The following is an 18,597-nucleotide window of genomic DNA, read 5'->3' on the forward strand; positions in this document are numbered from 1 at the left end:
CCAGCCTGGTAAATGTGGTGAAACCCCTTCTCTACTAAAAATACAAAAAAATTAGCCGGGCCTGGTGGTGGGCGCCTGTAATCCCAGCTACTTGGGAGGCTGAGGGAGGAGAATCGCTTGAACCTGGGATGCAGAGGTTGCAGTGAGCCTAGGTCATGCCATTGCAGTCCAGCCTGGGCAACAAGAGCAACACTTCGTCTCAGAAAAAAAAAAAAAAAGAGAAATATTGTAAATATTGTAAGTTTGTTATATATAATCATCCAGCATATATTCCAATAGAAAACAGAAAAATCCCCAGTAATTTTATATCTTCCTAAGGATAGTTTTAAGAAATGTTGGAAATGTCCTTAAAACAGTTGTCAATGACAAGTCAAATCCAAATAATTTGAAACCAAATGCTTGGTTTTAGTCCATCGCTACAAGAAAAAAGGAATAAACTTACACACAAATGTTTCCTAATAGCAAAAACTGAAAGGCTCACGTAAGATAAGGCCTTACTTACTTTAACTATGACATTTCTATGTCATGGGAATTATATAGTTTAGCAATCTATATCTATTTTTCACTGAATCTCTACTTTAAAAGAGTGGTCCTAACTACTGGCCACCAGGAAAGTTACAATGGGGATCATCTTATACAAACAACCAGAATTTAGTACTAGACGGTTTTAGTGTTTATTTAAACTTCATTATTTTATAATTTGTTGCTCACAGCAAGAAAATGACATTCTCAAAGTCATGATAGCAATTATATTTGTTGTTGCCAGAGTTGGAGTCATGTTTCTTATTTTCCAGGTAGAAGTCAGGTAAAAAGTAATGCAAGTAATACAGAGTAATAACATATATAATAAACATAATGGAGACTTAAAAAAATAAAACTTTCTTCACAGACTCAAAAATATGAATAGGAGGCAACATACTACTTCATTGCTCCCAAAATGAAATGCTATTTCCTATTATTACTGAAAAGAGAAAGTAGGCAAATAAAATATGAATATCTTCATAACTTAAAATTGGGTTACATAAAAATCAAAACCAACCATGAATAAGAGAGAAAAAAATACATGTAACACATTTGGCAAAGGATTTAGAGCTCGTGTATGTGTATGTATGTATGTCTATGTATATATGTGTATATAGGTTGGCTGGTCTGTCTCTGAGAGAAATAATTCTTACAAAATAAAATAGATAAGAGCAAAATAAGGCAAAGGAAGAGGCAGTTAATTCAGAACAAACTATAACTAGACAAAAAGCACATGAAAAAATGTTCACCTTCACCTTCATTACCCACTTACAATGGTAGACTACACTTATAATAGTTCTGGGGGTGGGGAATCTGACAATGCATATCTAATGCCTTTAAAGTATACATACTGTTTGATTAAGCTATTCTTCTTCTAAGGGCTTAGCCTAAGGAAATAATTAGGCAAGTGGCAAAATAAATACACATGCACAGACATTTAATGGGGTGTTGCTTGTAATAATAAAGTGAAAACAAACTAAATGTTAATTAGCAGGAGATTAGGCAAATATAATATGCAGCTATTAAAAATGACTTAAATTCATATTCGTTGATAGCAAAATGTGTCTACAGCAAGTAGTTCAGTGAAAAAGAGGCTGGTTATCAACTATATATATATAATAGATTCCACTGTTCTTGTTTTAAAAAAGCAAACCACAAATGTATGCTTAGAAAAAAAGTCCAGTAGGCTATTAAAACTAAATACTAATATAAGTTAATAAAGTATATCTTGTTTCTTTTGGCTTCACTTTTTTCCAAATTAAAATAAATATTTATTGCTAAGACAGTAACAAGGTTAAAACACTAGTGAAAGGAATAAAAAACTTAAAAGCCATGGGAATACAGATGAATATATGCAGGCAAAGGAAAGATGATCCATTAAAAGGAAGATTTAATAAAGAAGGAAGTATCTGAATTGGACTCTCATTGTGGAGAAAGATTTAGGCCAAGAAGTGGGATGGATGTAGAGAAAACAAGCATTTGAAATTGATGGAAAAGCTTGGAAATTGCAGAGGCCAGAAACAGAAATCATGATAACAGAAGGTTGGGATACCAGGTGCTGGACAAAAGTATGCCTATAGCTTGACACTGGACTTGGAAAGCCTTTGAAGACTCTTCTGAGAGGTCTACACTTTATTAGGAAGATCACTTTGTTGGCAGTGTGAAGTGTAGACTGCAGTGGAAAGAGACAAGAGAAATTAAAACTAGTTTAGATGTCACTATATTATTCATTTCTTATGCCAAATTTTCTAAAAATATTTTAAAATAAATTAAGAAACATCTTTTTCTTTGTTTTAAATAAATCTCTAAAACATAATTGCTAAATGGCAATTCATGTGGTTTCTTAAGTAGAGGGGGCTTTATATTTATTTTTCAGCTTTTGGAAATATTTCACAGATGGTTCCTTTACATAAAATAAAGAGACTAGATAATTTATCACTAATGGGTTTAAAATCCCTCTCTTAAAAATGGGCAGGGCTTTTGGGGTCATCTTTTGAAGTGCCATATCATGTGTTCTGAATGATTTTACCCAGAGGAACTAATTTATCAAAAGTTTAAGACTGTAAACGTTAAGAGATTTATAGAGCTGTATGTTATTGTAAAGGAAGAATGCGGTATTTAGCAAACATGAGTCATAGGCTGCAAAGTAGGGTTCATGACAGGGAGACATTGATGAATGGGATTAGATCTAATTGAGGTTTGGTACAAAACGATGGCAAGGATTCTTCCTTTGCAAGCAAGCACTCCTGTTAATATGTACGTGAGGAGAAATTCTGGGAAACTGTGCTAAATCAAAATTAGTTGGCAAAGTTCTAAAGTGAAATCAAATATTAATGTATACATTTCAATAAACACTTCTAGGCTACAAATGATTGATACAATTAGTGTACTCATCATAAATCTGGATTCTTTTTAACAGCCTCATGACTCATGGAATTCATAGTTGCAAATGATACAGGTAAATGAATTTTAACTATTTATAAGATATGTAAACTTATCTTATAAGATAAAGTACCATTAAATTAACCAAACTAATATAAGATAAAGTACCACTAAATTAACCAAACTAATAAACATTTTATAATACACTTATGAGACACTCTCATGGTTAGGGATGTATAATAGTTCCCTAATACATAGGGAACTATTGTCCTAATACATAGGGAACTATTATAGTCCTTTAAATTAATCCAGCACTTTGAATAATAAATCAACCCATAACCTTTTGATATTTTTCTGTGGGAAATAGCAGATATCATGTTTCTCTCTCAGTTTCATTTTCTCAGTATTTACACTTACCAAAGATGGAAAAGAAGGGACAATACAAAGAACCTTTTAATTCACAGTAATATTTGCAGCTATAGATGAATAACTAAATACTGTCTTATGTACATGGGGATGATAAGTCAAACAAAATGTATTTAGGGATACAAACATGATTTCCATTGTTTCATGATTAAATTTTGTTGCCAAATGGAAAAAATATGGAAGATTTGGTTTATTAACATTTTCCTGCTTTATATTTGTTATATGAGAAATTAGTATAGAGATTTCCTATCTTTCAAATGAAATTTCCTTGTATTCAAGTAATTTTAGGGGAAACTTAAGCTTATGTGTGAACTCTATATTCAATCAGAATATTGGTACTATGTTAAGAGACTGGTTCTCCTAGTATCTTTTATTGTACTTTAAGATAAAATCACTGACATTGGGTGCAAAATTTTAAAAAAGGAAAGGTTACAGACAGAAGTATTACCAAATGTGAGTTTCCAGATGGATAATGAGGAAATCTTGACTTTTCATTTAATGTCAGAAATTTTATCAGTTCCATAAATAAATTTTGCTGTCAGCACCCCCGTCTTGCACTACACTCAGTGAGTGTGCTATCTATTTTCCAGACCCCAAAATAGGTACATATTTTACTCTTAGTCAATACACTTGTAGTTTGAAGGTAAAGATTTCACGTCAAATAAATATCTATTCAAAAATCAAGTCTAGTTATTAGAAAATAATTAAAATTCATAAAATTTACAAAATTAGTTTCTTCCAAAATAAGAATTTAGGCTTATTAATTTAAGAAAAGTAAAAAGTAGTCTATGTCACAAAAATACAAAATATTGTATCTAGGGATCTATTCAGTCAAATTTATAAAACACTTACGAAGAAAACTCTGAAACTTTGCTGAGGAACATACAAAAAGATATGCATACAGGGAGACAAACTATTCTAGAGTACGAAGATTTGATATTGGAAATATGTGAAGTCAATTTATGAATTAAAAAAATTTCATTTCCTTGAAACTGGAAATTATTCTGATATTCATTTCCTAGACAAAGCAAAGAATATTTTTCAGACAAAGAATAATGAAGAAGGGCTAGCATACTATATAAAAAAAACTATAAAGTATCACATATTAAAATAATAGCTACTGGCCCTAAGACAAACAGGTGAAACAAAAGAGTAGAAATTGAGTAAACAGAATTATATATGACTACTTACTGTACAAAAAACACAGTGGCTGTTAAGGATGCATTGCCAATATATCTATATAAGAATGCTAGTCTCCTTGGAAAAAATAAATTTAGATTCTTGCCTATCATTTAACACCAACATAAATTAGGGGAAAGTGGAAACGAAAATTTAAAAGCTTATGAATGGAAAGGCCTTTTGAGGAAAGATCCCGAAGGCACTAAGAGAGAGAAAAAAGCTATTTTACTACATAAATGTTTTAACTTTCAGCATTAAAAAGGAAACCTCAAACAAAAGCAAGAATAAGTGGCAAATCTTGAAGGGTATAGTTATACTATGTATATTACAGGAAAAAGTTAATATCCCTTAGTGATTTCATCCTGTCCTATGGCTTTAAATATCATCTAAATGTTAACAACTCTCGAATTTATATTTTAGCTTAGACTTCTCTCCTGAACTTCAGATTCTTAACTGCCTACATGATGTCTCCACTTGGATGTATCTTAGACAAATTTAACATGCCTAGAACTGAACTCCTAATTTTCTACAACCTCCACCCTGTATACCTGCTCCATCTGAAGTCTTCCTTATCTCTCTGAAGGTGACTCAATTCTTTTAGATGCTAAGTTCCAAAATTTTAGATTCAGTCTTAAGCATTTCTTTCTCTCCTATTCCAAATCTAATTTTCTTGGAAATCTTGCTGGCTCTACCTTCAAAACATTTTAGAATCTGACCACTTCTCACCAGCTCCAATGCTATTATCCTGGTCTGAATAACCTCCATCTTTTGCCTGGGTTATTCTAGTGCCTCCTCATGATTCAGCCCTTGCCATAGTATAATCTATTCTCACCACAGCAGTCAGAGAGATCTTTTAAGAGCACAATTGAGATATGTTACATTTCTGCTCAGACCATGTCATGGCTCCTTGTTTTATTCAGAGTAAAAGACTAATTAAGTCCTGATAGTAACCTACAAGGCCCTTATGTGATCTGCCTTCCTTCCCTTTATCTCTCTGATCTCCTCACTACTTTCATTCTCTTTTTCTTTGTACCAGTTATATATCCTCATCAGCCTTTGAATATGTAAGGCAAATTCCTATGTTAGAGATTTTGCACTGTGATTGTGTCCCTCTACCTAAAAAAGTTTCTTCTCCCAGATATTCATATAGCTAGTCCTGTGAAGTCCTTCAAGTTTTATCAGTGAGATCCTCCCTGACCATGCTACTGAAAATAGCAATCTCTCTCCTCCCTGGCCACACTCCTGAACTCCCTTTATTTCTTTCTTATAGCATGTAGTACCTCCTAGCATTCTGTTTAATTTATTTACTATATTATTGTCTTTCTCTACTAGAAGTGAGCTCCTTGAGGGTGGTGGAGTTTGTTTCATACTTTGATCCCTATCATCAGACAAGTGCCTGAAATACTGCTGTAAGTTAAACACTGTTGAATGAATGAAAAAAAACCTACACTTAAGATCTTGTAAAAAAGTAACGATTGTTACTAAAGATGACTATATCAGAAAAATGTTCAAAGGATGGCTGGGCAATTCACAGAAAAAAGACTCTTCAATTAAAAAAAACACACTCAACTATATTAGTAATGAATATGGAAAAAAGATAGTATTTATGACTATTGGCAAAGTATCAACAAGCATTGCCATTACTTTCAATGATGAAAACCACAATTACTTCTGCACCAACCTAAAAATTAGCAAAGACAAAAGTGGGAGAGAGTGTCCAAGATTAAAAAAGACTGCATAGGCATGAACCTTGTTTGTATCTTAATTCAAACAAATCATAGAAACAAATAATTTATGAGACAATGGGGGAAATTTGGACACATTAGATATTTGATGACATTTTTCTTTTATACACACTTGATGTAAATGGAAGAAATGATGTGCTGTCTGAGATCTACTTTTTTTTGTTTTGTTTTTTGAAATAAAACTTTATTTATTAACACTGAAATTTGAATGTTTTATAATTATCAGGTGTCACAAAATATTTTTCTAATTTTTTCCAGTCATATACAAATGTGAAAAAAAAAATCTTGGCACATGGGACATAAAAAACAGATAGTGAATCAGCTTTGGCCTGCAAGCTACAACGAAATGAATCCTAATCTTTTTAAAATTTTATTATTTATTTATTTATTTTTTAATTATACTTTAAGTTTTAGGGCACATGTGCACAACATGCAGGTTAGTTACATATGTATACATGTGCCATGTTGGTGTGCTGCACCCATTAACTTGTCATTTAACATTAGGTATACCTCCTAATGCTATCCCTCCCCCCTTCCCCCACCCCATAACAGGCCCCAGTGTGTGATGTTCCCCTTCCTGTGTCCATGTGTTCTCCGAGATCTACTTTAAAATAATCTAGTGTAAGAGCTGGGGTGGAGGAAAGCAGATGGGTTTTCAAGACTAGACATGAGCTGATAAGTTTTAAAGTTAGGTGTTGGGCACATGGTACTCATAGTATTCTTTGTGCTTATATACATGTTTGTAATTGATTTACTAAAGGTAGAAATTAAAAATATTTTAACATCAAAAGCTGGTGAGGCTAAAAAAAAAAAAAGCTCCTTCATTTATACTGCTTGATGGGGGTTAAATCACTTGAAGGAGGAGAGTTACTTGGCAATATATATTTCAAATTTTGCATAATGGGCATTTATCTTGAGCCAGAAATTTTACTTCTAAGAATTTATTGTAGGGATAGTCAGATATGAGCACAAAGATAAATATACATATTTGCTTACTAAAACATTATTTGCAATAATAGTGAAAATTTATTAAACAACCCAAATGCCCAACAATATAGACTATATTCATTATAGTTAATCTCATCAGTTTTTTTTTTTTTTGAGACAGAGTCTTGCTTTGTTGCCTAGGCTGAAGTGCAATGGTGCAATCTCGGCTCACTGCAGCCTCAACTTCCCAAGCTCAAGTGATCCTCCCAGTTCAGCCTCCCAAGTAGCTAGGATTACAGGCATGGGCCACTATGCCTTGCCAAGTTTTGTATTTTTTGTAGAGACAGGGTTTCGCCCTGTTGCTCAGGCTGGTCTTGAACTCCTGACTCAAGCGATTGGTCTGCGTCAGTCTCCCAAAATACTGGGATTGCAGGCGTAAGCCACTGTCCCTGGCCCAGATTCTTAAAAGCACTGCATGTGTGTGTATTTAAGTAAAAAGAATATAGTTAATCTAGTAAATACTTTTAAAGGTCCCTAATGCACTTGAACTCACTTATAAACACCGTTCCTATTATTCCTCCTTGACACTATTAGTCATGTATACAACATACATAATTCATGAAATGGAAAATACATAATAAATAAATAGTTAATCTCTAAAATCATTTGAATGAAATAGTAAAGTAACGAACCAAGAACAAAACATTATAAAAACAAAACTCACCTTCTAATATGTGTTCAAGAGAAAATACGTTAATTATAAAATGTAACATGGCTTCAAGTCTTTCCTTCAAAAATATCACGAGAAGGAATTAAGAGTCAAGTAAATTCTTTTGTTTTATTGTTGACAAGTATAGTCTATGCAATTATACTGTATGTGAAATATGGATTTTTAAATAAGGAATAATGAGCATCATATAGCAGGTGGTCAGTATTTCTCAATCTTGGTGTTAAAATCCTATTTCCTTTCTAACATCTTGAGTACATTATAAAAAATGAATCATGCCCGAAAGGTATGAGAGAATCTGAAAAAAACTTAAGTTTTGCTTTCCAGAGATCACAACTAGGTCAGGTCTAATGCTTTATTAAAAGAAAAAGAATACATATGTGTATATACAATATATATGTTTTAAGATAATCTATCCAACTTCCGTATTTTCTTAATGCAAAGGTATAATATAGGGAACTTCTGCTAATAATAAAGATGGAGATAACTCAGACCAACCTTTCTTCTGAAGGCAACTAAAAGTCTGGACAAAATATAAAAAACATCTGTTTGAAGGCACTGGATTATTAATAAGATGGTGAAAAATTACAGGTGAGTATCAGGAGGAAGCTGGAGGCTCAGGAAAGTAATTTCTGCAATTTCAGCTAATTTCCCCTTGAGGTTGTTTGCTTATGCTGGAAGAGTTGGCAGAAAAGCATAGCAACAGTGCTAAGAGCTTTGGGGGAATAGGGTGCTGGAACTGGAATTTAGGATCTTTGTAAATCTTCCTTGCTTTGAGTTGGGACTCTGAACAGCTATACTGTAGAGGGCAAATCAGAAATAGGCAGGACCTCAGGAAACTACAGTTTAGTATCAAATTACCTCAGTCTCTGAAATAGGACTGAGGTGATTCTGAATTGCTAATGCTACCTGGAATATGAAAGAAGGAACTGTAAATATTCTCTGAGATATTTAATATCATGATCAGATACATCAAAATATTCCGCAAATAATTTTGCAAATACCTGACTGGCATACAAAAAATTTGCATGCATATGAGGAATTAAGACCACATGCAAGAAAATCAGTCTAAACAGATCCAGTGGTTACAGACTTTGGAATTCTCAGACACAGACTTTAAATTATAGTTGTCTCTCAGTATCTGTGAGGGATAGGTTGCATGACCATACTAAAATTCATGGATGCTCATATCCTTTATATATAAAATAATACAGCATTTGCACACAACCTATACAATCCTCCCATATGCTTTAATAATCTCTAGATTACTTACAATACCTAATACTATATATATATATATACTATGTAAATAGTTATGATGCATTGTTTAGGGAATAATGACCAAAAAAAGTCTATATGTTCAGTACAGATGAAACCATCCATGTTTTGTTTTTTTGATTAGTTGGTTGAATCCATGGATGCAGAACCCATGGAATATGGATGGCTGACTGTAATTATACCCTTTGTGCTTAATAACAATTTTTGCAAAGATATGAAACTATAAAAAAGAATAAAATGGAAATTCCAGAATTGGAAATATAGCGACTGAAATTAAAAATTTTATGGATTTAAGGATCATTCGATAAAGCTGAAAAAAGAAAGTAAACTGAAGAATGTGAGAAACAAAATTATCCAGGAAGAGAAAAAAACATTAAAAGCAAAAGAGTAAAGGGCATAGACAATACAATGGGAAAGTGCCATGCAATATAATTGGAGTCCCAGAAGTAGAGGAGAGAGCAAAAGTGACAAAAGCAATAGGTGAGGAGATAATGGTTGAGAATTTTCCAAAACAAACAAAAGATAATGCAGAAACAAATTCAGAAAGTCAGGAACCCACTTAAGAGAAGTAAAAATAAAGTCAACTAGGCATAACATAATAAAACTATTACAAGCCAAAGACTGAGGAAATATTTCAATAAGCCAGAAGTCAGATTGTATTCAGAGGTGCAACACTTAACATAAAATCTGACTTCAACAGACTATTATTCTCTGTGAATAAGGTCTTACATATTAGCCCTTCACTCCCAACTATTTGTCTATTTGTCTTAGGTGAGCTAAATGTGTGCTGGGACACATTTGAGCCAAATGTCCCAGCACACATTTAGCTCACATAAGAAAAATGGACTCTAGTTGGGAGTGAGGGGCTAATAAACACCAGATCCCAAGAAAATTCCCCATAATGGAAAATATAGGCAGATTTGACTATATAAAAGTTAAAAGTCCAATAAATTGATCAATTATTGCTCAACATATATATAAAAAAAAGCAGCACCAAATGAACAAAGAGTTATTAGATACGAAGTGCCAAGTAAAAAACCAAGCAAACAAAAAGCCCCTCAAACCCATAACAAATAAACAAAAATTTCCACTAGTGTGAATGAGCAAAGGATACCTCACAGGGGATGAATTGGCCTCATTGATAATCTGAGAGTTACACATTTTAAAAGACTATGCAGCTGGGCGCGGTGGCTCACGCCTGTAATCCCAGCACTTTGGGAGGCCGAGGTGGATGGATCACGAGGTCAGGAGATTGAGACCATCCTGGCTAACATGGTGAAACTCTGTCTCTACTAAAAATGCAAAAAATTAGCCGGGCATGATGGCGGGCACCTGTAGTCCCAGCTTCTTTGGAGGCTGAGGCAGGAGAATGGTGTGAACCCAGGAGACGGAGCTTGCAGTGAGCAGAGATCGCGCCACTGCACTCCAGCCTGGGTGATAGAGCGAGACTCGGTCTCAAAACAAAACAAAACAAAACAAAAAAAACAAAACAAAAAAGACTATGCATTATTATTGCTGTTGTTACTATTTTTGGTTTAGGTAAAGATGAAACAGGTACTCTCATGGGTACTAAGTACAGAAAAAAATTATGAAAAGCAGTTTAACATGATGCATTAAAAAAAAATGATATGTCCTTTAACCTGGCAAATCAGCTTCTAGGATTCTGCTATGCACGCACAAATGTGAATACACAGATGTGTTCTCTGATGTACTGTTCACTAATAGAAAAAAGGTTAATTAAATTATGGTACATCTATTCTCTGGATTCTCAAAAACAATAAAAAAATGAGGTAGATTCTTCATGTATGCACCCTAAAAATGTTCATAATAAACAAATAAAACCAATAAACATAATAAACTAAACAAAAAAGTTGCAGGTCACTATGTGTAATGTGCTAGCATTCACGTGAAACCTAACAAAAAGCTTTATGTAATACATGTGTATTACACACATAGTGCAAAGATAAATATTTAACAGCATTTAATCTCTGAGATAGGGCATAAAATTGAGGTTCTGAGAAGAGTTGAAGGTGGCAGTCTACTTCTTTTCTTCATTGTCTGAATTTTTTTCTTAACTAAGATTATATGTTAGCTTTGCAATTAAAGTGTCTCACACATACTTTTATGAGAGAAAGAGAAATATCAAGTGATTTGTCAATAGAAAAATAGTAAACTCTACACTGTTAGTTGATCTTAAGAACAGATTATTATAAAATATGATATGATTAATTATAATTTCCTGCCCTTAATAGAGGTTACATTTTAAAGAAGGATGGGAAGCAAAATTGTTCCATCAAAAATAGATAAAATGGGTTAGGCACAGCGGCTCATGCCTATAATCTCAGCAATTTGGGAGGCCAAGGGAGACAACTGCTTGAGCCCAGGAGTTTGAGGTCAGCCTGGGTAACAGTGATACTTTGTTTCCACAGGAAAAAAAAAAAAAAAAAAAAAAAAAAGCCAGGAGTGGTGGTGCATGCCTGTAATTCCTAGCTACTTGTGGGGCTGAAGTGGAAGGATTGCTAGAGCCCAGGAGGTGGAGGCTGCAGCAAGCTTTGATTGCACCACTGGACTCCAGGCTGGGCAACAGGGTGAGACCCTGTCACCAAAAAAAAAAAAAAAAAAAAAAAAAGAAAAGAGGGTAAAATGAATTTTACTGCTAGAGTTATATAGAACATCAATGCATACTTGTTCTAGATCTTTGGAAGATACTGGTTAATTGAAATGACTATAAAGCCAATTTTCCCATTAATTTTCATAAAATAGACAAACCTATTAAAATTAACTGTTCTATAGATTGATATACAAAGGTTCTCTTTAGAAATAATGTTACTATTTACTTAAAACGAAAGTTATACTTACAACAAGGAATAGGCTGAACTGGTCCAAGTTGTGGAAAGGTCATAAGAACAGAAATCCCTGGTAGATCGTTTTGCTTTGGTTGTTCGGCAGTTTGGTCAGCCCAAACTACCACTTTTTTCCTCTCTACCAAATGTTCGATCTCTTTGAAGTCAGATTCAAAAGCAGCATTTGACAGGCCGGCTTCTTTTAATGTGCAATATTGTTTTCTTAGGGTTGGAAGTAAAGCATTCAATACTCTATATACAGAAGATGAGAAGAAAGGAGAGATAAATATGACATTTTAAACACATCATTTTAGTTCTTTTATGTAACACCCAAAGCATTAGCATATCATTAAAATAATTTCCCATGTATGAACTGAGTTCTAGTCTCAGATTGTCTTCACTTGCTTCCATATGACCTTGGACAAGGCAAAAACTGAAGTTTTTCCTCTGTAATGTGAGGGACAGATAAATAGCCACTACTTATAATAGGAGATTGCTTTGAGGACTAAATGAGTTAAGTATATTTGTTTATTTATTTTTTAGAGACAGGGTCTCACTCTGTGGCCCAGGCTGGAGTGTAGTGGCATGATCATCTCACTGCAGCCTCGAACTCCTGGCCTCACTTGATCCTCCCACCTTAGGCTCCCAAGTTGCTGGGACCACAGATGTGTGCCACTACACTGACTAATTTTTTTATTTTTTGGTAGAGATGGGGTCTTGCTATGTTGTCCAGGTTGGTCTCAAACACCTAGCCTCAAGAGATCTTCTTGCCTCCACCTCCCAAAGTGCTGGGATTACAGGGATGAGCCACCGTCCCTAGCTAAATGAATTAAATGTACATAAAAGCTTTTTGCAAAACATAATGTGATTTCCAAACTACAGATGTTGTTACTGCTACTAATTATCATAAAATTGAAATGAAAAATTAATATACTATGTGAAATGATGAGACATATTTTAGGTATACAACATTAAAACACATACACACACACACAAACACATAACAAAATAACAAAACCTACCTCTCCTTTAAGTTAAATGACCTAAAGAAATGGCTTTTGGAATGGCACTTAAAGGGACTTTAAGGAGAAAAGTTGTGGATAAGGATGGGGAGTATAAATAATCGTTAGGGCACTGGATTCACGGCTTTAACTCAAAATCTCCCTTATTAGCAACAATTACAGCAGCACCGAATGTAATTTTTTGTGTATCAGACCTCTGTGTAAGTGTTCATTGAAGAAATGTCACAGCTAAACAGTTATAAATTTATACACTCAATCAGTGGTTCCCAAATTTTCTATAAAGGAAGATGTCTGACAACATGAATGATCTTGAAATGATTCAGTCCTGGAATCCTGAGTCCATCAATAGATGATGTTCCAGTTGACTCATAACATCGAGGAGAAGAGAACCATTAGAAGTATGGATAGGGTAGTGGGAAAAGACTAATCGGGCATTCACTTTCATACACAAAGAAATACCACCTTTTAACCTACAAGTCTTAAATATTTCAATAGCAGCACAAGAAATTATGACCTTTTTCCTTTTGGTGGGGGTTGCTGGAGGGTGCTGCATTTAAGTCAAGTAGGTAACAAGTACAAGAAAAAGTTATTAATCAAAGTCATTTAAACAATTACTTATTTAGCATCTACACTAATCAGGTACTGTGCAGGAAAGTTATCATAGTAGGTCTGACACTGCTAAGAAAGGCTTGGTTATAAGGTTGATACCTGGCTGGTATTTTAAAATATGGATTTTAGGAGGGTTCCCAGCATTTCCAGAACTCATATGACAAGAGTGGCTCACTGTGCTTAAACTGTTTGCACAAACAATGTGGTTTGTGCTAAAACACCTTCTCTCCTTTTGAAAAGTCTGGAATTTTGATACATCCTGGCAGAAAGTGCCTATGCAACCAGCTCCCAATAAAAACCTGGGACATGGAACTCAAAAGAGCTTCCAAAGCAGACAACATTTCACATGTGCTGCCACAACATTTTGCTGGAGGAATTGTGCACATTCTGTGTGATTCCACTGGAGGAAGACTCTTGAAACTCTGTGTCAGGGTTCCTGCAGACTTTGCCCCCTGTACCTTTTCCCTTTGCCGAATGTGCTTTGTAGCCTCTTGCTGAAATAAAGCACAGCTAAGAATACAACTATCTGATGAGTCCTGTGAGTCCTCCTAATGAATCACTGAACCTGAAAGTAGTCCTAGGCACCTATAACACAGGAATTATATCATGTTATTTATTTTTATGTTTAATCTTTTCAAAAACTTTATATGAAATGTATTATAATCTATTCATAACCTTTATATGAACTGTATTATAATCTATTTTTATATAAGAAAACTATAGCTTAGCAAAGCTAAATAATCAGTGTAAGGTTATATTGCTCATATAAGCTAGAATTCAAGATTGATTCCAAAACTCATCCTCTTTCTTCTATGCTACATTTCCTCTGTGATCCTCTGGTTCACCAGTTTTCTAAATTGTTGAGTTAGTCTTTTTCCCCCCATTTTAAGGTAAATGTTTATCTTAAGATAGTATATTCATCTGGGGTCTGATATAGCAAATGTAATATGGTTAAAAGAAATTATTGTTTCTTGATGACTTCAGCTCTTGTAAGTGGTTTGAGTGTTAGTAAATGAATATTCAATACCTGCTCTAGGAATAGACACAGAAAGTATAAAGAGATTAGTCTGAACTTCCATCCACATAAGAGTAACTCCCTGAAGTTTTTCATTTTTCTTTTTTAAAAAAAGCTATACTAATATGATTTCCTCTAAATCAAGATAATTATCAGTTATTTGAGCATACCAGTAGAACATGAATAGATTCTTAGAGTAGCAGAAAGCACTTAGAGAAATAAATTTCCCATTTGCATGGAACATCAAAGTGATGCCTAAGGAGTTGACTGACGTATCCAATGTGACAAAAAAAGATTAAGCCATACTTTTTTTTATTATTATGTTTTAAAAACTAAATGACTAATGTTACTACTGAGCTAGAAGAGAGAACATAAAAGGTCTGTTATAGCATCACATAAAAATCAGGACACCTGATATTTAGCAACTTCACTGTAATGACAGCAAAAAATTCTGGAATTATGAATAATTAACAATTGCCTACTTAAAAATTCAAGTGATGTTAACAGCAATTGCTTCTATGTGGAGAAATGGATGGCTAGCAGATAGAGGTAGAAGGCAGATTTCTTTTCAATGTGTGTAGGTACTTATGAAATTTTGTATTACATAGCATATATTAAGTAAAAGTAACATACTTTTAAAGAAAAACACTTTCAAATTTATAAACCAACGTAAAAACTTTGTTGGAAGGAAATAACTCTCTTAATGTTTTCTGGTTCAGACAGACACTTAAAAATAATGTATCCTGTAACACATAAAACTCAATTTTCTGGCAGTGGAAAATTGAACTTCTGTGCTTCAGATATAGTGTTAAAATTGGAAAATAGGTAAATGTATGTACTCACGCCTCAGTCTGCCTGTGTTGCTGTTCCTGAAGACAAGCTAGATCCATCATATGTCTAATTTGTGCTTTCAAATCTTTGTTCTGGAGGTGCAAATGGTGACAATGAAGATCTTTCTTGAGTTCCTAGGGCAAACAATACAAAATGTACTTCAGATCACTCTAAGAATATTGAAATTAAATCAGTTTAATAATTTTATATTGTTGCCAATAGTTTTAATTCTTTTTAGATATTAAATAATATGTTTAGAAACAATTTGAAAAATAAGAGTTCTGCAAAAGGTGGTCTATAATTTACAAGCAAGATAAGTTTTCATGTTTCCTCAGAAACTGAATGTTAGGAATTCAGAAGAAATTTTACTATGATGACAGCTTCTTGGTCTATCCAACTTGTTCACAATGTTGTAAAAATACATAAATATGACCAGTTTTTGCTTAAATGTCACTTCCTCAGAAAGGCTTTCCTTGAGCATTGTATTTGGATAGACACTCTCCACCCCTCAATATTGTCATAGCATTTACTGTATTGATGAGTAACAATTTCATTGATGTATTCATTTATTTATAATTTCTCTGTTCACACCAGAACATATAGTTTACCACCAGGACAGGCACCGAGTCAGGTTAGTTCAGTGTTAAAGCCCCAGTGTACAAAGTCTTGAGTTGTGTGCAATAAAAATTTCTGTTTTTGCATGAAACAAAAGATCATATGGTTGATATCACCTTTGGTTGGATGACATGGTTAGAGCACTGGCCTATGAGTCATGTGATTTTAGAGATGGGCTTATAAGGCCTTGAAACAAATGCTACCTTAAGTTGAATATACAGCCCTTATGGAGATCAGTTTACTGGACTAAAATTTAAGAGCTGGATCAGATGATCTCTTCAGTCCTTTCCAGTTAGAAAATTAAATGATCCTAATAGCGTGAATATGTTTGCCAAATAGTACGTCTGTTCTCCTTTAAAAGAAAAATATCCTTTATATACATCCTCTCATAATCTCCTTTATCTTCTTGAATCTTTCTTCTTTTAAAGAGACAAGACTTGAGACCCACTCTTGATATTAGCTCCATCCTAGGCAAAAGTGTGAAAATGTTTTTTTGCAGGCTCCATTTTCCTAAGCCTCATCTGTCTAGGGCCAGGTGTCCTGTAATCTACCACCTAAAGTTACTTGTCTTTCCTTAAACCTACTAAACCTTATCTACAGAAAATATCAGCGAAGGGATTACACCAAAGTATAAATGGTGATAATCTAGTAACATTCTCAGAAATTTTATTGGAAAAATTTCAGACAATACAATGAAAAAAATTTAAATTCTTTGGACATTTTGAATGGCTAAGACAGGAACCCCATATGCAGGGGAGCTATGCCTGGAAACTGGAAACTTCCTCCTAGGGACAATTCTCATAATCCATCTTAGCTTTAGCGAGTGGAAACAATGCAAAGTATTCTTCAGATTCTTTTAAAGAATATTAAGATTAAATCAATTTTAATAAAATAATTTTAATAAATCAAATTTAATAAAACTCCTTTCCAATCTGCAGTTGACCAATAATTTTCTAAAATGTCAAAGTTATTTTTCTCCTTTTTAGAAAGTACTTCCAATGCCAGTTATTGAGACTATGACAGAGAACAATGTCACTCATCCTATTTATATATTAAAGTTAGGAGTTATTTATATATATTAAAGTTAGGATATATTAAATTTAGGAGTTATTTATATAATTCATTATACTTCAAGAAATATAGCATATTTATATATTAAAGTTAGGAGTTATTTATATAATTCATTATACTTCAAGAAATATAGCAAATGTTTTAGAAAAAAATTTATCTTTATGGAGGCAGGATGATACAGCTAGAGTCATGTGATTTTAGAGATGGGCTTAGCCTTGAAACAAATGTCACCTTAAGCCAAATATATGCCCTTTATGGAGATCAGTTTACTTGACTAAAATTAAAGAGCTGGATCAGATGATCTCTTCAGTTCTTTCTACTACTAGTTAGAAAATTGGATGATCATAATAGTGTGAACATGTTTACCACATATTGCATCTTTTTTCCTTTAAAAAAATCTCTCCTTATAGCATTAGGAGAAATACCTAATGTAAATGATGAATTGATGGGTGCAGCAAACCAATATGGCACATGTATACCTATGTAACAAACCTGCATGTTGTGCTCATGTACCCTAAAACTTAAAGTATAAAGAAAAAACAATCCCTCCTTTATATACATCCTCTGATAATCTTATTCCTTTATCTTCTTGAGTCATTCTTTTAAAGAGACAAGACTTGATTGTATAATTGTATTAGTCAATAATGGGTCTTTGGCTAGCCTGTTAACTTTGGAAAATCAAGTTTACAATTTAAGTCTTTCTTGACATACTAATGACTAAATCTGATTGGAAGAACATGGCTTATTTTGAGAACTATAAGTAGGCCAGTAATGGCTAAAGTATAGAGTATAATGAAAGGTGATATACAAGCCTTGAGAAGTATTCAGGTGCCAGACCATGCTAGGCTTGGTAAATCACAATGGAGAATTTATTCTAGGGAGAAGGCACTGAAGAACAACAAGATCAGTTTTGCGTTTTAAAAACTCGCTTTGGTTGCAGTGGAGAGAATGAATTGCAGTAGAACGTGAATGAAAGCAGAAGGACCAAATGTAGCAGTCCAATAATGGGGCATAGGAGTCTGAATTAGGATAGCAGCAGAGGGGCATAAAGAGAAGTGGACAGATTCAGAATATTGAAGAGTAAATAATGCAGGAGAATACAGAGAAAACAGCACCAATTTGAAAGTCAGAAGTTCTGGGTATCTGTCCAGAGTTGTGTGACCTTGGATAAGTCCCTTTATCGTAAAGTTATGTCTCAATTTGCTTATGTAAAAAATAATGGCTTATAACTAGATAATTTTCTCAGCTATTTTTTCAGCTATAAATATCTGCACAAAAAAGAATTGAGGGTTAGATTTGGGTGATGGCAATGAAAATGGTTTTAATTTTATTTGCTCAAGTTATTTGTGATAAAATGCATAAAAATCAAAGATACAAAAATCAATTCCAGGTTCACATTCAGGTG

At 33.7% G+C, this 18,597-nt stretch overlaps 1 protein-coding gene across 2 annotated transcripts in view; it reads right to left on the bottom strand.

Moving 5' to 3' along the window:
- KIF18A (kinesin family member 18A) overlaps positions 1-18,597 on the bottom strand; it is an 87,735-nt gene that overhangs the window by 27,326 nt on the left and 41,812 nt on the right. For both annotated transcript variants that reach the window (XM_063608141.1, XM_003830429.6), the window contains exons 12-13: positions 15,519-15,640; positions 12,046-12,281 (exon numbers count right to left, since the gene is read on the bottom strand). In XM_063608141.1, the coding sequence (XP_063464211.1) occupies positions 12,046-12,281; positions 15,519-15,640 (358 nt within the window). The remainder of the gene's footprint in view (positions 1-12,045; positions 12,282-15,518; positions 15,641-18,597) is intronic.

Source organism: Pan paniscus, chromosome 9, assembly GCF_029289425.2.
Source record: "Pan paniscus chromosome 9, NHGRI_mPanPan1-v2.0_pri, whole genome shotgun sequence".
In the NCBI taxonomy this organism is placed as follows: Eukaryota; Metazoa; Chordata; class Mammalia; order Primates; family Hominidae; genus Pan; species Pan paniscus.